The following is a 21855-nucleotide window of genomic DNA, read 5'->3' on the forward strand; positions in this document are numbered from 1 at the left end:
AAAATGATAGTAACATCACCTGCCTCGCTGAACGGTTTTGAAGATTCAGTGTAATGTTTAAAGAGCACCTGTTCAGAGCAAGCATTGCCATAAGTGCTGAGTGCTTAGTGGAGTCGTGGCCCTCTAGGAATGTCCACCCGATTGGAGCAGTCTAATAATCCAAATGATAAGAGCAGCTAAATATATTGCCACCTACTACGTGCTGGGCACTATTTCAAGCACTTTATGCATATTAAACTAATTGAATTCTAAAACCCCATGAGACAAGTAGTATTGTTATTCCCATACTAAGGAAACTAAGTCATGGAGAGTTTGATCCCTGAGGAATCTGAATTTGAGTCCAGGCCATTTGGCTCTGGAGGCAGCATTTTTAACCAAGATACTCTTCCTCTTTTGACAGTCTAAACAAGAAAGATAAGTCCACAGTCAGAAACAAATTGGGGGGTGGAGGGTGTTAATTATATTAAGTACTTAAGGCTTTCTCAAAAAGAAGCCTGTGTCAAGCCAGACATTGAAGTGTACAAACAGGGATGCCTGGCTCAGCCACTGAGCGCCTGCTTTCAGCCCAGGGTGTGATCCTGGAGTTCTGGGATCGAGTCCCACATCAGGCTCCCTGCAGGAAGCCTGCTTCTCTCTCTCTGCCTGTGTCTCTGCCTCTCTCGCTCTGTGTCTCTCATGAATAAATAAATAAAATCTTTAAAAAAAAAAAAAAAGTGTACAAGCAACTTTCGTCTCACTAAGAATTGCCCTAAGTACAAAAATGTGTATTTTGTTATAGATCAGCATATATCAAGAACATAAATAATACTTGAAAATTTTGGGACGCCTGGGTGGCTCAGCAGTTGAGTGTCTGCCTTTGGCTCAGGGTGTGATCCCAGAGTTGTGGGATCGAGTCCCACATTGGGCTTCCTGCATGGAGCCTGCTTCTGCCTCTGCCTCTGCTTCTCTCTCTGTCTCTCATGAATAAATAAAACCTTTAAAAAAAAAAAATACTTTGAAATTTTTGTATCTCATTCAGCCTAGAGTGACAGCTTGTTTGTGTAGAAATAATGGTTTTGCAAAAGGGTATGTAAATACCTAATTTGATTTAGAAAGGTTTTAGAATTTACAACCAAAATATTGTATTATAGAGCTGTGCACAAAAAGGCAAATTATGGGGGTGCCTGGGTGGCTCAGTCGGTTATTTGGCTCAGGTTCTGATCCCAGGGTCTTGGGATCTAGCCCCACATCAGGCTCTCTGCTGAGCAGGAAGCCTGCTTCTCCCTCTCCCTCTGCCCTCCACTTGTGCTTGCTCTGTCTCTCTGGTGTTCAGTCTCTCCTAAATAAATAAAATATTAAAAAAAAAAAAAAGACAAATTATGTTTTTTTAAAAAGGCAATTATGTATGTGTCCTAATCACAGGGAGATTTAAGTATGCTTTTTTCAAATCAACAGAATGTTATAAATTTTGGTATTAATGACTTTGAAATAACTAGGATTGGGACACCTGGGTGGCTCAGTGGTTAGGCGTCTGCCTTGGGCTCAGGGCGTGATCCTGAAGTCCTTGGGATCCAGTCCCACATCAGGCTCCCTGCATGGAGCTTGCTTCTCCCTCTGCCTACATCTCTGAACCTCTCTCTCTCTCTCTCTCTCTCTCATGAATAAATAAAATCTAAAAAAAAATAATAACTAGTATCTATTTTCCTGATTCTATTGAATCAGAAAAAAGATTGATCTTGGCTGTGTTATAACTGTCCATTTTTACCTCAGGCTGTTTAAGAAAAAATTCCTTCCTTCCATTCACATCATCAGATGGGGTGTTCTGGTTTCCTGGCATATCCACTGCCACACTTTGTTAAGCTGAGTGGCATTGCATGCATCTGCCTTGTTGTGACAGGGTGGAAATGGCTACCTCACAAAAGGCCTGTGAAGCTTGGGTCATTTGTGTGAATAAAGGTTCCTACTAGGTTGTAACTTTTTTTGAATTGGAGTTTTGAGGGATGCCTGGGTGGTTCAGGGGTTGATTGTCTGCCTTTGGCTCAGGGCATGATCCCGAGTCCCAGGATCAAGTCCCACATTGGGCTCCCTGCATGGAGCCTGCTTCTCCCTCTGCCTATGTCTCTGCCTCTCTCTGTGTGTCTCTCATGAGTAAATAAATAAAATCTTTAAAAAGGGAGTTGAAATTAAAGGGAAAAAAAAATGAGCAAGACATTGGAGAATGCAAGCTATGAGGGTAGAAAGGTGGGACCCTTGTGTTGGAAGGTAAGTTCTTTTCAGAATGGGCAGCTAACTGCTTTTTGTATTCACTCAGGTCTAAAGTCACATGTATATAGGCTGGTGATGAGTAAAATGAGGAAAGGATATGGTTAACAAGGAAAAGCATGAAGTTTCCTCTGGGACTCTGAAAATATGGTGGTCTAATTTGGAGGCCCTAAAAGGTAGAGAAGGCAATTGATGAAGAGTCTGACAGGTCCAGTGCTATCTTGTAGTCTTGAAATGTCCTCATGCAGATCCACAATGACTGCTGCCCCACCCTTCCTTTCTGCACTGGGGAGTCCTAAGCAAGAGGGGCTGTTCATTGCCCGCCTCTGTGATGATCATAAGGCTTTATGGGAAATGAGAAGTGGTTCTTTAGGAAAAAGGAGTCCCTGGTCTGGAGCTTAAGGTCTCTTCCAGTCATACTGGTCTGCAACCCTTTGTGACCTGGTAACCTGAAAGAGAAAGAATTTGATGACTCTCCACGTAGAGTCTTTTTGATTTTTGTTTTTTTTTCATTCTAACGTTTTGAATTAATGCTTAACTGTTCTCTTTTTGGTCAGGGTTCTGCAGCATTCCAGACCTCGAGCACTGAATCAGGATGGGAAAAAGACGTTGTGTTCCTCCACTTGAGCCCAAGTTGGCAGCAGGCTGTTGTGGGGTCAAGAAACCTAAGTTATCTGGAAGTGGAACGCACAGTCACGGGAACCAGTCCACAACTGTCCCCGGCTCTAGTTCAGGACCTCTTCAAAACCACCAGCATGTGGATGGCAGTAGTGGTCGGGAGAATGTGTCAGACTTAACTCTGGGACCTGGAAATTCTCCCATTACACGAATGAATCCCGCATCGGGAGCGCTGAGCCCTCTTCCCCGGCCCAATGGAACTGCCAACACCACCAAGAATCTGGTGGTGACTGCAGAGATGTGCTGCTACTGCTTTGACGTCCTCTACTGTCACCTCTATGGCTTCCCACAGCCACGACTTCCTAGATTCACCAATGACCCCTAGTGAGTAAATCCATCAGGTGCAGGGGACAGTGAGAAGACATAGTGACGTCTTTCTTGGGTTCTCTCTCTCTTGAGAAGGGGGGGGGGGGGTGGCTGCCACTTACAAAGAGCTTTAGCATCGTTTGGGCAGAGAGTAATGAGAATAGGATGATGAGAAATGTCCAGACAGTATCGAGAACAGTATCTGGATTGAGTAATAGAAGAGGTCTAGGTTACACTTGAAGTATTGGCTTGTTTTTAAGCTAACGTTTTAGAAATTAGGGTTTCTTTCTTGGTTCTTCGTTTGGTTTGTTGATTTATATGGTGGAGAATAGGTGACTTAACCTTTCCAGTGGAGAAGCCACAGATCACATCATTGTGGTCCAGGTGTTGAAGTCCAAATGAATTGGAAATCTCTGGGGGCCAGGTTGAGAGTAGAAGCACTTATAATGGGAGCTGTGATGGTCTCAACAACAAGGGTCTCATCCCTTCCTTTGTTCCATCAGTTCCCCCATGGCTTCTTCCACCCACCCCACCAAGAATGTCAGGTTCTGCTGTACTGTGTTTAGTTCAAGACTCTATCATTTGTCCTAAGCTCTCTGAAGGTGTCAGTGACTTAAATAAGTTTATGTGTAGAGTGAAGAAATCCATGACAGAGTTTTCTTCTTCTTCAGAATTGAAAGCAACTCTGATCTGGCTTTTTTTTTTTTTTTTTTAATTTTAGGTACTTAACATACAGTGCAGTATTGGTTTCTGGAGTAGAATTCAGTGATTCATCACTTATATACAATCCCATTGCTCAATATCACAAATGCCCCCCTTCCTTAAGATTTATTTATTTATTTTAGAGTATGTGAGCTTGGGAGGGGCACAGGGAGAGAGAAGGACACAGGGAAACTCCCAAGCTGACTTCCCCCCCACCAGCCAAAACCAAGGAGTTGGTTGCTTAGCCAACTGAGCCACCCAGGTGCCTTACAAGTGCCCTCCTTAATATTCATGACCCATTTGACCCATTCCCACACCTAACTCCCTTTATTATCCCTTAGTTTGTTCTCTATGGTTAAGAGTCTTTTAGGGCTTATTTCCCTCCTCCTTCCCATATGTTCATCTGTTGTCTTTCTTAAATTCCACATATGAGTGAGATTATATGGTATTTTGTCTTTCTCTGACCAACTTACTTCACTTAGGTTAATACACTCTGGCTCCATCTATGTCATTGCAAATGGCAAGGTTTCATTCTTTTTGATGGCTAATATTCCGGGTGTGTGTGTGTGTGTATACACACTATATCATCTTTATCATTATCAGTTAGTGGACATGTGTGGGCTCTCTCCATAGTTTAGCTATTGTGTTTTTTTTTTTTTTAAGATTTTATTTATTCATGAGAGACACAGAAGGAGAGGCAGAGACACAGGCAAAGGGAGAAGCAGGCTCCATGAAGGGAGCCGGACCCCGGGTCTCCAGAATCACACCCTGGGCTGAAGGCGGTGCTAAACCGCTGAGCCACCCGGGCTGCCCAAGATTTTATTTTTTAAGTAGTTTCCATACCCAACTCAGGGTTGGAGCTCACAACCCTTAGATCAAAAGTCACACATTCCACTGACTCAGCCAGCCAGGCACCCTTGAACTGGCTTTAAGAAAGTACTGAAGAGATGCTTTCGGAGATTTCATTGACCTAAGATCATTTATTCTGCAACTGTTAATGCCATATTAGAGCAACACATAGCCCCACTGGTCAGGGAGTGGAGAGGTTATGAAGAAAAAATCCTCACTTTTGGGCGACTTGCCAAGTTGGCAAATCACACACACAAAGCTAAACAATGTGTTTGGCATACTTCTGTGGGCAGAAGTAGAGGGGAAGTTACTCCTATGTGATTGTGTCAGAGGAGAGAAACTGTAGAGAAAAAAATGTGCTAACTTTTTAGGAAGTATTGTCATGGGATACCGTGGTCAGAAAATTCCTGATTGAACAGATGAAGATCCTAAGCCTTTATCCTAAATAAGATCAAGTTTGTCCCACCGAAAAGAAGGATGTGGATTTGGAAGAGTGAGTGGTGGCTGCAGTGTTACAGGGAGAGGGTTGTTGTTTGTATTCAGGGGCTTATATTTCCATTCTACAGACAGTGGAATTCTTTTTTTTTTTTTTTTAAGATTTTATTTATTCATTCATAGAGACACAGAGAGAGAGAGAGGCAGAGACACAGGCAGAGGGAGAAGGCTCCATGCAGAGAGCCCGATGTGGGACTCGATCCAGGATCTCCAGGATCACTTCCTGGGCTGCAGGTGGTGCCAAACCACTGCGCCACCGGGGCTGCCCAGACAGTGGAATCCTTGAGGGGTTTTGAGTAGGTTTTGGGACAATAACTTTGGGTGCTGTTCAGGCATTTACTGGAGGGAAAAGATAGGCTGCAGATCTGCTTTAAAACAGTAATCAAAGTAAACAGCTTTAAAAATTTAAGTTGCTGGGCAGCCCGGGTCGCTCAGCGGTTTAGCGCCGCCTTCAGTCCAGGGCCTGATCCTGGAGACCAGGGATTGAGTCCCACGTCAGGCTCCCTGCATGGAGCCTGCTTCTCCCTCTGCCTGTGTCTCTGCTTCTCTCTCTCTCTCTCTCTCTCTCTCTCTCTGTCTCTCATGAATAAATAAAATCTTTAAAAAATAAAAAAAAGAAACTAAAATTTAAGTTGCTTTTTAGATTTTGCTCTAAAAAATAACCGCATCTGAGTATAGAGGAAGTATCAGGATGAAGGGACAGTTCCATAACCTGTTTCTAAAAAGTCTGTTACCACCAATCTAATGACTTTGGTCTAGAAGCAGAAAGTGGCAACTTTTACTAATAATACGATTTCTTGCAGAGACATTGGAGCAGGACAAAGGGCAGAGATAATTATTGGAATAATGGGAGGTTATGTGGAATGAGGAGAAAGTATGCAGGCCCAGTGTCTTCATGAAGGATGTAACTGGGGAACATGGACACTCCCAGAAATAGAATAAAGAAGAAGAGAAAGACATGGAAATTAGAAGTTGGGTGCTGGGCAGAGGAATAGGAAAGTAGCACAATTGAGAGTGAATTAAACCTATCAGCAAGGACCACAGGAAGGGCTACACAGAGTGCCTTTCTTTATGCTGCCTTGTCTTTTCTCTCTCTCTCTCTCTCTCTCTCTCTCTTTCTCTTCCATCCACAGACTGCACAATTCCCAGAAAGACAGAGTCCTTTGCATAGCCACAATTCAGAAAACGATCCTTTTTGGGGAATAACGGAAATGAATAGGGCAAAACAAAAGTTTTGTTCTTATTCATGATAGATTTGGGGCTGGAGAATGTTTTTTGCTTTCCTTTTGTAGTCCACTCTTTGTGACATGGAAGACAGGGCGGGACAAGCGGCTTCGTGGCTGCATCGGGACCTTCTCAGCCATGAATCTTCATTCAGGACTCAGGGAATACACGTTAACCAGGTAATGACACCAGACATAAGCTCTGTAGATAAATTGACTAGAATTGAAAACAACTGCTTGACTTTGTTTCTTCTAAGTGATGAAGTTTGAGTGTTCTCTTTTTGGTAATCAGGAAGTATGGGACTTTAATCTGGTGAGTCACTTATCAGTTGTGTAGGCAATTAATAGCATCAAGTTATTTTTAGCATATTAGTGCTGATGGATAATCAATATTCTCTGCATAGCTCAGGATTCATAAGTATTCGGGCACGTAATGTTGGCTTCTGGCTCCAGAGCAGCCTCACTTTGTTTTCTGTCCCCCTCCAGTGCACTTAAGGACAGCCGATTTCCCCCCCTGACCCGAGAGGAGCTGCCTAAACTTTTCTGCTCTGTCTCCCTCCTTACTAACTTTGAGGATGCCAGTGATTACCTGGACTGGGAGGTGAGAACAGCCGCATTTGGAACTCTGCATCTCTCGTTGCATTTGGGTTCGGGTTAGTACATGGTAATGTATCTCCTTCATTGAGAGAGGGTATAAGAATGTGAAAGCTGAGTTTGGAAGCAGTTGGGGGCCACATAGGTGACAGGAAAGGTGCTATGATCCTAGAAGTAGGAAAAAACGTGAAATCTTCTTTTCCCGTGTCTTCCCAGTCCACTCTGTTCCATAGCCTTCTCCCACGTCTAATAGGAAATGATACTGGGGATAAAGAGAGCATTCCAGATCCCTCTTGGTAAGCCCTTGAGTAAAAGTTGTTATGAGGAGTTATGAGCCTAGATCAAAACCCTGTTGTCTGTTTAATGGAATAGATTAAAGATGGAATACTCCAGATTATTGGATGAGCTGTTAAAAGAACCCTTATACTTGGGAGAGGTGGCTACATGTAAACGTGTTGCTTCCCTTAAGCTAAAGTTACTTTGGCTTCTATACCTAAGGGGAAAGAGTTAGTCATGGAAAGCAGTAGGTTCTTCTTTTCTCAGACTCGGAGCAAGCTGGTCAGGGGACAATGTCAATATAATGTGGATGTTTGAAGTTCCATTAGAGTAAGTAAATGCCCTTCATTTGGTTACTTTTTCTGTAGGTAGGGGTCCATGGGATTCGAATTGAATTCATCAATGAAAAAGGCGTCAAACGTACAGCCACATATTTACCTGAGGTTGCTAAGGAACAAGGTAAGTTGGACAAATGGCATTTCAATGAAGGATACTTATTCATAGTGTTGCCATGTAAAGGCAGGAAAGTGGGATGTGTTGTCTTTCAGCCTAACTGCAACTAAGAATAAGTGCCTTTCTTCCTCTTATTGTTTATCAAAGTCTTACAGGATGTGAAATAAACTCCCCCAAAATGCAAGAGCTGGGGAAGAACAGGGGTAAAGACTTGGCCTTACTCACACCCTCATTTCACTTTCTCAGTGAAAAGTTTTGTTCCTTGGCCCCCAAAACTAGTGGTAATTGTAGCAAAGTTCCAGCAACCAACTGGACCATGTTATGGAGTTCATTGTAAAGGGGACTTGCCCATACCAGTGGATTTTGAATTTTATTGGTCTTTAATTATTAAACAATGTTATACTTGGGAAAACAAAACATAATCTTTTTTTTTTTTAAGAACTTGGTAGTTAAAAAGTTTTTATAATGGGACAGTAAAGGTAGGAGGTGGGTAGGGTAGGTTTTCTCTTTATTTTTTTATTTTTTATTGGTGTTCAATTTGCCAACATACAGAATAACACCCAGTGCTCATCCCGTCAAGTGCCCCCCTCAGTGCCCGTCACCCATTCACCCCCACCCCCCGCCCTCCTCCTCTTCCACCACCCCTAGTTCGTTTCCCAGAGTTAGTAGTCTTTATGTTCTGTCTCCCTTTCTGATATTTCCTGCCCATTTCTTCTCCCTTCCCTTGTATTCCCTTTCACTATTATTTATATTCCCCAAATGAATGAGAACATACAATGTTTGTCCTTCTCTGATTGACTCATTTCACTCAGCATAATACCCTCCAGTTCCATCCACGTTGAAGCAAATGGTGGGTATTTGTCGTTTCTAATGGCTGAGGAATATTCCATTGTATACATAGACCACAGCTTCTTTATCCATCATCTTTCGATGGACACCGAGGCTCCTCCCACAGTTTGGCTATTGTAGGTTTTCTCTTTAAAAGAATGTTTAGGAGAATACCTTTTAGTGTTTCTATGGTATGTAACCCAGTTTTCTTTCTTTTCTCTCTTCTCCTCGTCCCTCTCACCCTCCTTTCCTCCTTTCTTGTCTGTTTCTGAAAGTAATACGTAAAACACACAGTGTGAACCTAGAGTAGAGAGAAACATCCAGTTCACTGTATCAATGAACTAATTATGTGGAGAGTGGTTGCCTTCATTGGTTTCCATCATGGTTGTGTTTAAACTTTTTCAGAAGTAGTGTGGGTGTGGCATAAAAGGGAAGCCTTTTGGCCACTTTGAGGCCGTAAGTCTAACATTTTTTTATAAGGAGAAACACCATCAATATTTCCCAATAGTGAGATGTGGTGATAATATAGATAATCAGATTATCTGTGCCGTTTGAAAATTGATTAGCAAAATTTAAAAATTGGATGTAATTTAGGGGTTTCTTTTTGGTTTTCAGTTCTGATGTGTTTGGTTTTATCTGTTAAAAATGTGCAGGAACAACACAGCAATGTATACATGAACACCATTTCTGTCCTTCATGAAGGAATAGCTTTCTTCCTGCTATCAGTTCTCTGTAATAGAAAACAGGACTCCCAGAAATGATCAAAATAAAGGAAGGCCACAAAAAGGAATGCAGGCTGCAGAATTTGAATTCTTCCCTCTCATAGAATAGCCTTGGTTACCAGTAGTAGGCCCGCAGGCCAGTTTTAAGTTGAGACCATGTTTGTTCCTAGATGATTATACTGGGATCACATCTGACAGGAAAAACACAGGAACAGGGCCGGGGGACAGCCATTATGGTGTATGTCAGGTTATTGTCTCATGTCTCAGAGATTCTACTTGGATATCAGTGAGGCAGAAGGGGCTCTAGGGAGATCACTTTGACCCTAGCAGATCTGGCTGCTTCTCTTTTCTTGCTGTGTGAGAACATACCCTACTCTTGTGTCATTGTGCACTGATCTCAGTGTGCCTCTCCTCCTCAGACTGGGATCAGATCCAGACAATAGACTCCTTGCTCAGGAAAGGTGGCTTTAAGGCTCCAATTACCAGTGAATTCAGAAAAACGATCAAACTTACCAGGTAACCCACTGTCTCATTTTCCTTGTCATTTTAATTTAGTTTGGGTTGGATGGAGGATACTTTTGTTGGAAAGGGCTAGAAAAAAATTTCTCTGCTAATGTCCCTAAACTAAAGAAATATGGGTCAGATTTAAGCTGGGAGGAAGCAGTGGCAGCAAAGGCAAGACTTCCCAGCATCCTGGGCATCTCTGCAGCTGAGCTGATGGCAGAGCCCGAGCAGAGTTTAGGCGGTGATCAGGTGGTGGATGTCTTTGCCAGACCCACTGGTCGGGAGGATAAGAGGGCAGACCAAGGTCAGCAACAAAGGCTCTCAGTGCAGAGGTCCAGGGTCAGTTGAAGTCACCAGCAGTCATGTGGCAGGGGATACAGGTGCCTTGTTAACAGAATAGGGAGACAGTGCTTTTTACAGAGCGTTAGAAGGAAACACCCAGCTTGTTGGGGGAGGCTGTCTCTTGTAGTAGAAGTACAGGGACTTGGGAGTCTGAATCCCGGCACCACCGCTGCCTGACTGTGCCTCTGGGCAGGGTGGAGTGGCAAGGGGTGGGGTGGTTTTCCTGTATGTAAGAAGTGAATGATAATGCCTTGGGGTTGTTTTAGAGTGTGGTAAGGTAATGTATGAAGAATTTCTAGCCCAGGGCCAGGCAATAATTATAGGTGGTCAGTAGATGTCAGTTCTCTTGCCATCCCTACTGAAATCGGAAACACTGAGAGGTTTAGCTTCTGTGGGCTTCTGTGGGCCTCTTTTGGCCTCCTCATCTGTAAAATACTGAATAATCATACTAACCTCACAGGTCTATTTGGAAGATAACCCAGTGTTTTTGAAATGCTTTGGATTCCAAAAAAAAAAGAAAAAGAAAAAAAAACTTCAAATACAAAGCATTATTATTATTATTATTATTATAATTTATTTGAACAGCCATTTCCCTGTCAAAATTCAGGAATAATCACCTTGCAGTGGAGGAGTGATTACAGTGGGAAAGAGATGGCTCTGGGTAAGGATTGTCACACCCAGCTCCTGTGGTCTGTAGTAGGCTCCATAGGTTTGTAACACCCCATGCTTCGCATCCTGACTCATGGCTCTTTCCAGAGCAAAGCCAAAGTGCTATGAATTCTGTTCTGATGACCCTGTGATATGATATGGCATATTCATCTGGGAATTGAGACCCGTCCTATATAGCCCCAGGATCCTTTAACCTGCTTCATCAGAATTTGACTCAGAATTAGGTACCTGTGCCCCTTTTAGTTATAAATAACTTGTTTGTTGCTTTTCCACAAATTGAGGTTGCATTTCTGTCAAATTTATCACATTTTATGCAGTAGATACGCAGTTTGCACTGGGCATTGGTATAGCCATCTTCCAATCTGCCACCCGTGTAATTTGACCTTGACATTCTTCATGCAGACCCCAGTAGCAGATTGCTTAAGAGCAGCCTGATGATAAGTAGTGTTTAAAGGTGGGATGTGCAGAAAATACATTCTCGGGGTGAATTGTGATTGTGCTTTTTCATCTTGTTCATTTGTAATAACAACATTGTTTTCTTGTGCTGTCTTTCATTTTCTGTAAGTAAGATTGCTCTTGGTCTTCCATTTTATTCTTTCAAAATGTGGAATAAGCTTTTGGTTTTCTCTGCTGAGTGACTTTACAAGATGAAGGATTTGAGGTTCCTAATACCCTTTCCTATTTCCTTACGCAGGTACCGAAGTGAGAAGGTGACAATCAGTTATGCAGAGTATATTGCTTCTCGACAGCACTGTTTCCAGAATGGCACTCTTCATGCCCCGCCCCTCTACAATCATTACTCCTGACACACGGCTGCATGACCAGTCCCACCCCCCTGTGGCCACCAATGGCTATGACATCATTGGAGCAGATGCCTCCTCTTCCTGGTCCAGTTACTTCTATTACTGCACCATTTTATGATGCTAGCTTCCGTTGCCAAGTCTGCCTCCAGCTGACTGAGAGGGAGGGGTTGTACTGAATGAAACAGAACTTGAGGGGCCCAAGCCTTATCTCAGCCTTTCCTCAATATGGGGTTCCGTTGGATTGGGGCTCCTCCATGACTAGTGAGAATTACCGTGTGGGTTCAGAAGACCCTTGGCATGCAGGTGCCACTGGTGATTTGCCACCTGTGTGGTGGCCACACAGTGGAAGCCAGAATTGGTGGTCCATGAAGGCTTACCCCACACACACCCCTACAGACTCCCCAGATCAAGTAGATGTATTCCCCTGGCAGTCTGGGCAACGGAGACCAACAAGAAACATTTTTAGGTTGTTTTAAATTCCTTTTTTAAACTTCCAGTTTATTGCGTACCAAGAGTTGATCACAACCTCCATGCTTCATAAGCGGACGCCATGTTAGGGTTAAACGTGGGCACCATGAGTCCTCTGAGGCTCCTGGACAGAGACCCACATCAAGATCGGAAGCCCTTTGGATGGCGTTGTAGATCTCATTGCTCAATTAGCCTCGAAGGTTTTAATTCTCATCCCACTTTCAGTTGGATTTTCTGGCACTCTTCCTGCATCGAGTCTCCTGGTATATTGAACAGAGCTCTGTGGTGTAGCCTGCTGAGGACTGGACTGGGATGCCCATAGGAGGTCCTGAAATCATCGCTGCGTGCAGTGAGAAAGGAGAGACCTCTTCCTTACCACCCGGCTACCTCACTCCTCTACTGGTAGCAGTGCCTATAGCTGGATCTAGGTTCTCAGAAGGTATAGATGTTCCAACAAGCACTTGGGCTGGGCTTTAGAAGGACATGTTATCATAGGAGAAAATCCAGGGTCTCCGAGCTGTTTTCCTTTTCAAGCAGACATCCCGAGGGACCTTTAAGCAGAGAAGTTCTTTTGTCTAGTTTGCCTGGAGAAGTGGGAAGACTGTTGCTGTTTCAGTCCTTTCCAGGACTTTAGAACAAAGCTGTGTAATTAAGATGAAATCTTTATCTTGCCTAACATGCTGGGAATCTTCATCCCACCATGGCAAAGTTCCAAATGGTTCATTGTATTCTAGGTCATTCAGACTTTCTTGTGGCATATTTCCCTTCCCCATTGTTGCTGATTCCAAATAGCTGTCAGCAAGTTTCTCCTCCCTCTTGCCTATTCTTCCCTCATTTGGTGGCAGAGTTCATAGAAGCTGGGGACTTGGAAGATGCTTTGGAAACATTGTCACAGAGGTACTGCTGAAAGGATTCACAGGAAGAGGTGGCCAGTTGGAAGAAAGGACCCAGAGGGTGATACACTGGTTTTCAACAACATGCTTAGAGAACTCTTGAAGCGGATTGGGTGTCAATCCAGTGAACACAATTGTTTTGATTTAATTTATTTTTCAAAGTTTATGTGGTGGTGGTGTGGCTTTCCAAAATGGGCAAATATCCAAATCAAAAGAAATTTTTTAGTTTTCTTCTGCCAGGAATGGAGGAGGGGGAATAGAGACATAATCCAAGAAACGACACACGTGCCTTTCTAGGCATTGCTGGCTCATTTCTTGGGAGAAATGGATGAGGGTGAGCAGATTTGCTTGGCAAATCCTCTGTTATTCATGAGGATACAGAATGTGCAAGGGAAGTGGGCTGACCTCAGGATGCCCATGTCCAGCCGCACCACACCATCTTACGTCGTGCTGCCTTCTCGCATCCTGCCACTTTTCCCTTGCAAGGTTAATGAAAAAAAGCTTTTGAAGATGAAGGGATTATTTCGTGATTTCCTGCTGCTGAGAATAATAAATGTCTTGTTACAAACAAATGTGACGATAGTTACTCTTAGGTGCCATGGATTGATGTCAGGGTGGTCAGCTCTGGACTAAACCACCCACCTCCAATTTGTACAACAGTATTGATACATAGGGCTACACTCATTACTGTTCAAATGTTCTGTGTTAAAAGTTGTGTTTAATTTCTAAAGATTAAAAAAGCAAAAAAATTGGTGCTAAACTTTCACCCCTGAGCACGCTCAGTGAGACTGGTCATGCAAGCATTTACTACAGTGCCATGTTCTTCAAGCCTATTTTTTTCTTGTAGAATTGTTGCCCTATTTGTCTTCCCCAATGTATAGTATGTTTTTTATTTTATTTTATTGAGGGTGGGGTAGGATACCTGCCATTTAAGTAAGTGAACAGAAATTTTACAAACCCACGAAATGGGGAGAAAAAAATCAGTGCACAAGAATTGGGCTGAGTTAGCCCAGCACCACACTGAAGTGGGCTCAGTGGTTTTGGAGTGAAGAAGCCTTACTCCCTGCACATTCCCTCATGCTCCCATACAAGTCCAGCAATGGAGATGCTCAGGTCCCTCTGGCCTTGTCAGGGGGACTCAGGAGTTGACCAAGGAAAACCATTTGGCCCCGTGAGGAATGCCACTGTTGGTGTCTGTCCTGAATGGGGCCTAGTCAGGAAGCGGTCTGGAAGTGTACGGTCACGGTCACCTCATGAAGATGTGTGGCAGGTGGCTCTCAGGAAAAAATACTAAGTCTGGATCATCCATGTGGCAGCTTTGCATAGGGAGATGACGGCTCCGAACTAGGACTGAACTGCCTTCCACACGCTTGACCAAAGCAGTGATGAAGGTGGCTGGTACACGTGGTGGGAGTGGCAGGTCCGAAAAGAAGAGAATGTTTTCTGCTTGGTGTTTACTTTGTTTTGGGGCACTGCTCTAGCTGAGCAGTAGGTAATTGCTGTTAAGGAGCCAGCCCGCATGGGCTGCTTCGGTTTGGAGTTCGTTTCATCCCTAGCTGTGAGTGCCTTTTGGTCTGGAAAGTTGGCTTGTCTCATGATACCCACAGCTAGGACATTCTCACTGTAATTATGAATTGTCCTTGTTTTATGTTAATTAAAAGAGAATGTCTTTGATCATTAGGATTTGTCGGTGTTGGATTGTTTCCACTGTGAGGTTCTTAAACTTTTTCGCTTCATAATATTAAAGCAACTCATGTTAGAGACCCTTTCAACGTGAAAGGTTTGTAGTTGAGACATTACATATATTTTATTGTTTATAATAAAAATCATCTATACAGAAGTCCTGGGTGTTAATTTTAATATTTGCACAACCTGTTTTCCATGATATGTTAACACCTACACTTTCACTAACTGTTGATGCTGTTTTCTATTGAAATTCTGGAGCCTAGGGAGCTATGTGTTCGTTTTGTTTATTTTCATTCTTACTTTCCTGAAGCAAGAGACTTTGTATGGCCTTCAGTGCAAAGACTTCAGACCAATTCTTTGTATTACACTTGGTTGCCTCTTGGCTATATAACTTCTGAGTGCAAATCATTGAACTCTTTAACGAAGTATTGTAGAGAATAAATCATAATGGGTAAAAATTGTTCTTTGTCCTGACTTTTTTTTAAGGTTTATTTCAGTAATCTCTCCACCCAATGTGAGGCTCAAACCCACCACCCTAAGACCAAGAGTCGCATACTTCTCCAGCTGAGCCAGCCAGGCCCCCCTAACAATCTTTTTAAGCTTTTGTTAGAGCATGTGCATAATCCGGGCACGGGGAGGGGGAAAGTGGCAGGGAGAAGCAGGCTTCCCTTGAAGAAGGGAGCCTAGTGCAAGGCTCAATCCTAGGATCCTGGGATCATGATCTAAACCTGACCATAGGCAGACACTTAACCAACTGAGCCACCCAGGTCCCCCAATCTTATTTTTGGAAGACCACCAGATGGTATTTTTTAGCCTGTGTATTTTGTGTGGTGTCCGTGATCCTCAACATACTTTTTTTATTTGCGCTTGTATTTTTTTGGGCAATGCCACTGGCTTTTTTTTTTTTTTTTTAATTTTTTTTTTAATTTAATTATGATAGTCACAGAGAGAGAGAGAGAGGCAGAGACATAGGCAGAAGGAGAAGCAGGCTCCATGCACCGGGAGCCTGATGTGGGATTCGATCCTGGGTCTCCAGGATCGCGCCCTGGGCCAAAGGCAGGCGCCAAACCGCTGCGCCACCCAGGGATCCCGCCACTGGCTTTTTTAGAACCAAGTTTCCTGAACGTAGGTTCATGAACTCTTTAAAATTTGGATTTTCCAGGGCGCCTGGGTGGCTCAGTGGTTGAGTGTCTGCCTCCGGCTCAGGTGGTGATCCTGGGATCCAGGATCAAGTCCTGCATTGGGCTCCCTTGCATGGAGCCTGCTTATCCCTCTGCCTATGTCTCTGTGTCTGTCTCTCCCTCTCTCTGCTTTTCATGAATAAATCTTTAAATTTTTTTGGATTTTCCTATAAAGGAGGTTTTGTAGTTCCAATTAGCTTTCCCTTTGAAAGTAATCTTATTCAAAAAGCTAAAAACGAGGGAGGGAGGGATGCTTAAATTTAAGATAATATTAATCCAAGCAGAGAGCCTGGAACATATTGATATGCTCTAACCTTAAAGAGAAACATTTATTTTGGAGGGCCCAGAAAGGATGTGTTTGAAGATTTTCACTATTTTGGCCCAGAATAATTTTTCAAACAAATACATAGTGCTGGGATTGTCAGTCTTAAAGTTAAATCTTTATTTGTAGGGATGTAATTTTTTTTTTTTTTTTTTAAGATACCCAGTTTGGAGGCCCTTAGCAGAACTCAGCCTATGGCTGCAGCAATGCATGCTGTCAGAGTTAGATAATTTGGAAATAGACTACAAGCAACTATTCAAACACAGAAATTGGTGATAACACTGGGGTGTGTGAGGATTGTATTTGTTTTTTGTTGTTGTTGTTGTTTTAAGATTTATCTGTTGGGGGAAGCCTAGGTGGCTCAGCAGTTGAGCCCCTAACTTTGGCCCAGGGCGTGATCCTGGAGAATCAGGATCGAGTCCCACGTCGGGCTCCCTGCATGGAGCCTGCTTCTTCTGCCTGTGTCTCTGACGCGCTCTCTCTCTCTCTGTGTGTTTCTCATGAATAAATAAATAAAAATCTTAATAAAAAAAAAAGATTTATTTGTCGGGGGAACCCCTGGGTGGGTTCTCTTGTGCCTCTCTCTTCTCTCTCTCTCTCTCTCTCTCAATGTCTCTCTCATGAATAAATAAAATCTTTAAAAAAAAAAAAAGATTTATTTGTGGGGCACTTGAGTGGCTCAGTAGTTGAGCATCTGCCTTTAGCTCAGGGCTTAATCCCAGGGTCCTGGGATCGAGTTCCACACCTGACTCCCCACAGGGAGCCTACTTCTCCCTCTGCCTATGTTGCCTCTCTCTGTGTCTATGTCTCTCATGACTAAAATCCTTAAAGAAAATTTTTGAGAGAACAGGGAGAAGGGGGAGAGGGAGAGAGAGTCTTAGCGGACTCTGTGCTAAGTGCAGACATGGGGCTCGATCTTAAAACCCTGAGATCACTCACTACCTGAGCTGAAACTGAGAGTGAGACACTTAACCAACCATGCTACCCAGACACCCCAGATTCTCTGTTTCTTTTTTTTTAAAGATTTTATTTATTCAGAGAGAGAGAGAGACAGGCAGAGGGAAAAGCAGACTCCATGCAGGGAGCCCAATGTGGGACTCAATCCCGGGTCTCCAGGATCAGGCCCTGGGCTGAAGGCGGCGCTAAACCGCTGAGCCACCTGGGCTACCCAGATTCTCTTTCTTAAAGACAAATTTTGGTTCCAGAAATTACTGTTCCATATTATACATATTTTTAAAATTTTATGTGTTCATGAGAGACAGAGAGAGAGGCAGAGACACAGGCAGGAGAAGCAGGCTCCATGCAGGGAGCCTGATGTGGGACTTGATCCCGGGACTCCAGGATCACGCCCTAGGCCCAACGCAGGTGCTAAACTGCTGAGCCACCCAGGAATCCTCTGTTTCATATTATAATACAACTTGCACTTAAACATCATGGAATTCCATATCATTGGGTTTTTTGTTGGTTTGTGTATGTGTGGTGATGGTGGTGGTGGTAAAATATGTATAACCTAAAATTTGCCATTTTATCCATTTTATGTATCTTTTTTTAAAAAAAAAAAATTTATTTGGGATGCCTGGGTGGCTCAGTGGTTGAGCGTCTGCCTTCGGCTCAGGGCGTGATCCTGGAGTCTTAGGATCAAGTCCCACATCGGGCTCCCTGCATGGAACCTGCTTCTCCCTCTGCCTATGTCTCTGCCTCTCTCTCTCTCTCTCTTTCTTTGTGCCTCTCATGAATAAATAAATAATATCTAAAAAAAAAAAAAAAAAGATTTTATTTGAGAGAGAGGGCACACAGAAGGAGAGGGAGAAGCAGACTCCCCGCTGAGCAGGGAGCCCAACGTGGGGCTCGACCCCAGACCCCTGGGATCATGACCTGAGCCGAAGACAGATGCTTAACTGACTGAGCTGCCCAGGTGCCCTAAAATGTGCTATTTTAACCATGTGAACTAAGCCACTAAGCCACCTGATCAGAGATCAGTGGGGCTAATTTTGGGGATGGGGTAGGTGCTCTAAAGCTGCTTCCAGATCAAAGATCTGACCTTGGCTTTGAGATCCTATTCAGTAAGCTACTTGAAGGCCCTTGAATGACTACTATACAAAGAGTCACAGTAGTGTCCTGAGGAACGTAATACAAGTGCTGTCCCTTCTGCGCGTTTTCCTCATTCTAAAATGAAGCTCTGACAAGGATTTTAGGATCTCTTCCTGCTCCTTACTCTCTGATTCCAGGAGGTTCTGTATGCTAGAGCAAACTGAAAAACAAATGACCCCTCCAGTTTCAAGACTGTATCGCTGGCTTGAGGAACTGAACAGGAAAGGTCTCAAATCATCGTCAACCACTCCAGTTCCTGCTGCCAATCTGACCTCCCACCTGCTACCCCCAGTACGGCCATTCTTTCTTTGATCCTATCCTGGTTCCTGACCAAAGAAGTACCCCAGGATGCTGACACTGGAATCTTTAGGCTGGCAGTCTGATAGGCCTGAGCTCAAGTCTTGGTCTTGCTATTTATGAGCCAGACAACCTAAAACTATTCTGAGCCATATGTCCTGCTTTGTGATGGGACCGTGAACCTCTGAGACAGCCTGCTGGGAAGGCTTTGTCCAAGCCCCAGCACACTCCTGCAGTGGCTGGATGACTGTGACTCTCCAGACTGTTACCCAATGCCAGATGTAGGTGGGGACGACTGGGCAAGTATCAAACCCTCTTGGAACCCTAAGCCACTCTGGACATGTGAAAGGAGGCAGCATAACTATGCTCAGCCCTTCAAGTCAAGACAGGCTTTCTGAAAGAGGTGGACGCTGAAGTCAGCCCAGCTCGACCTCAAGAAGAGAGGGCCTTTCAGGTAGTCTAATAGTGCCAGCACAGGGCTCACTGCCCTGTACCAGTGCCACAGGCCGCATGGGCTTTAGAATCTAAGAGTGGGACTTTCAGGGCAGCCCTCGAAGTTTGTTTTTTTTTTTCCTCTTGAAGTTTTTGTACCTGATAGTCAAGGGCTGTTTGCAGAATCACACAACCTCCTCCCACCCCCATGTGCCCCATTCCTTTGTATCTCTAGACATTGTATTAATAGCACAAGGGAGAGGGTTACATGTTTATTCCGTTGGCTTCCTTTGTAGGCACTTACCAGCAGACTTCCTTGCAGCAGCAGGTGCCAATAATTTTTTTTAATTTATGAGAGAATAGCTTAAATTGGGAGATTCTGTACATTAACTTTAAGCATATGGAGAACTGGGAAACATACCATAACATACTGGGAAACATACTATACTAGGGCAGAACACTGAGGTCTAGGAAAGATAGTGATTCAGTCCATAAGAGGTTCGAGAAGTAAACCAAAAAGTGTAAATTGTTATTTTGATTGAAAAAAATGACATAGCAATATTAATAACACAGCAAACATTTGTTTATATAAGTTCTGTATAATTACTATATTTCCTTCATTTCCCAATAATGATATAATGAAAATGACATTTAAGGAAACTGAAATATGAAATTACCTTAAAGAGTAAATATTCCTCTTATGTACCTGTTAACTTCATTCATATTACTCCTCCCCCATCTCTGTCTGATTAAATGTTAAAGAGTAGTCCCAGTGCCAGCCCCTACTCCTCTGATCTCTTGTGACTCACCCGCAACCAGAAGTGACTTTTTTCTTTTTTTTTTTTTTTGACTTTTTTTTTTTTTTTACTTTTTTCTCTAGGGATCCTTCTATAGCATTTTCCTTGACTTTTCTTTTCTCTTACTACTTACCACTTTCTTTCATTATGGAAATAAGTCCAGATCTTGCATCAACTACTTTTTGGTGATCTCCTTGTAGGGACAGATTTATGACTGAGTCATCTTTTCAACCCCAGGGCTTTCAACATAAATGTTTATAATGGTTTTCTGAATGAAAATGTTGTAGACAAACCACCTCGTGAAACATTTTCTCCTTTCTTCTTCACCTGTTGACTTCTCTCCTGATGTGTGTGTGCAGGAGACCAAGTGTTGGGTATTTCTTGAGCCACCACATGGTAGGCATTAGGTGCTCTGTAAGGGCCTGCTGGATGGACAGATGGAAGAGAGAGGTCTACACTGAGTTCCAGGCCCATTCCTGACGCCAAGTTGCTTCATGTCTCCAGACATGTCAGGACTTCTGTCCTGTGCCTCTAATGAACTGTGTAGGAAGCCACTTGGAGGGACCCCTGGGTGGCGCAGCGGTTTGGCGCCTGCCTTTGGCCCAGGGCGGTCCTGGAGACCCGGGATCGAATCCCATATCGGGCTCCCAGTGCATGGGGCCTGCTTCTGTCTCTGCCCCTCTCTCTCTCTCTCTGTGACTATCATAAATAAATAAATAAAAATTAAAAAAAAAAAAGAAACCACTTGGAAACAGTCATAAGCTCTGGCTATGCTATATAATCTATTATTTTACCCAATATGTTTCTACTGGAAATATACAAATTAATTTTATAAAAATTATTATATTTATAAATCAAAGGAATACAAGCACATATTCTTCTCTGGTAACATCTTAATTCATTTTTAAAAAAGATTATTTTTTCATAAGAGACACACACAGAGGCAGGGACACAGGCAGAGGGAGAAGCGGATTCCCTGCGGGGAGCCTGATGTGGGACTCAGTCCCAGGACCCTGGGATCATGACCTGAGCCCAATGCAGATGCTCAACCACTGAGCCAGCCAGGAGTCCCTTAATTCATTTTTTGTAAACACGCCTTAAATACCTAAGCATTGCTCACCAGAGACACAAGTGATGCACTGATTATTTCCTTTGCTGTACAATCTTCTATTTTCTCTGAGTTGAAAACAGCATCGTTTTTCATTCGCTTACTTTTCTTTTTTACTATTTTTTATTTATTTATGAGAGAGGCAGAGAGAGAGGCAGAGACACAGGCAGAGGGAGCCTGATGCGAGACTCGATCCCAGGACCCCGGGGTCACGCCCTGAGCCAAAGGCTCCAACCACTGAGCCACCGGGTGCTCCTGATCCGCTTACTTTTCTCCGTATCATCCAAATGTTTCAACAGGTGAGTTAAAGGACTCTCAGCATCACTCTCCACTTGCTTGGAAGCATCGGAATAATCCACTACAAGTCATTTGTTAAAGTCATTTTATTTATTTTTACAAGTCATTTTATTTATTTTTAGTAATCTCTGCCCCCAAGGTGGCCCCGAGACCAAGAGTCGTATGCTCTTCCCACTGAGCCAGCCAGGCGGTCCCAAATTAAATTTTTTTTCTTTTTTTTTTTCTTTTTCCAAATTAATTTTTAAGATTTTGTTTTTACGTGACCTTTACACTCGGTGCGGAACGCGAACTCACCACCCTGAGATCAAGGGTCACAACCAACTACTAGCCACAGCCACCCTAATCAAAGTGTTTGAATAACTCAAAGCGTCGCAGGAAATTCCGCTGTACGTTTTCAGGAGCTCCCAGGGTCTGAATTTCACCTAAACTTAGGACCATTCACAGGCGCAGGGGCCGACCGCGCCGCTCCCGCAGCCTCCTCTCCGGCCACGCCCACCCGCCCGGCGGCCACGCCCACCCGCCCCGTCGACCACGCCCACCCACCCGGCGGCCACGCCCACCCACCCGGCGGCCACGCCCCTTCCGGCGCCGAGCCCCG

At 43.7% G+C, this 21855-nt stretch overlaps 1 protein-coding gene across 3 annotated transcripts in view; it reads left to right on the forward strand.

Moving 5' to 3' along the window:
- The window catches only part of AMMECR1L (AMMECR1 like), a 31905-nt gene extending 16715 nt beyond the window's left edge, over positions 1-15190 (forward strand). For all 3 annotated transcript variants that reach the window (XM_041739551.1, XM_041739549.1, XM_041739550.1), the window contains exons 3-8: positions 2799-3243; positions 6564-6674; positions 6981-7095; positions 7733-7823; positions 9787-9883; positions 11577-15190. In XM_041739551.1, coding sequence (XP_041595485.1) covers positions 2837-3243; positions 6564-6674; positions 6981-7095; positions 7733-7823; positions 9787-9883; positions 11577-11688 — 933 coding nt within the window. In that variant the 5' untranslated portion in view covers positions 2799-2836 and the 3' untranslated portion in view covers positions 11689-15190. The remainder of the gene's footprint in view (positions 1-2798; positions 3244-6563; positions 6675-6980; positions 7096-7732; positions 7824-9786; positions 9884-11576) is intronic.
- The last annotated feature ends 6665 nt before the right edge of the window (positions 15191-21855 follow it).

Source organism: Vulpes lagopus, chromosome 24 (genome assembly GCF_018345385.1).
Source record: "Vulpes lagopus strain Blue_001 chromosome 24, ASM1834538v1, whole genome shotgun sequence".
Taxonomy (NCBI): Eukaryota; Metazoa; Chordata; class Mammalia; order Carnivora; family Canidae; genus Vulpes; species Vulpes lagopus.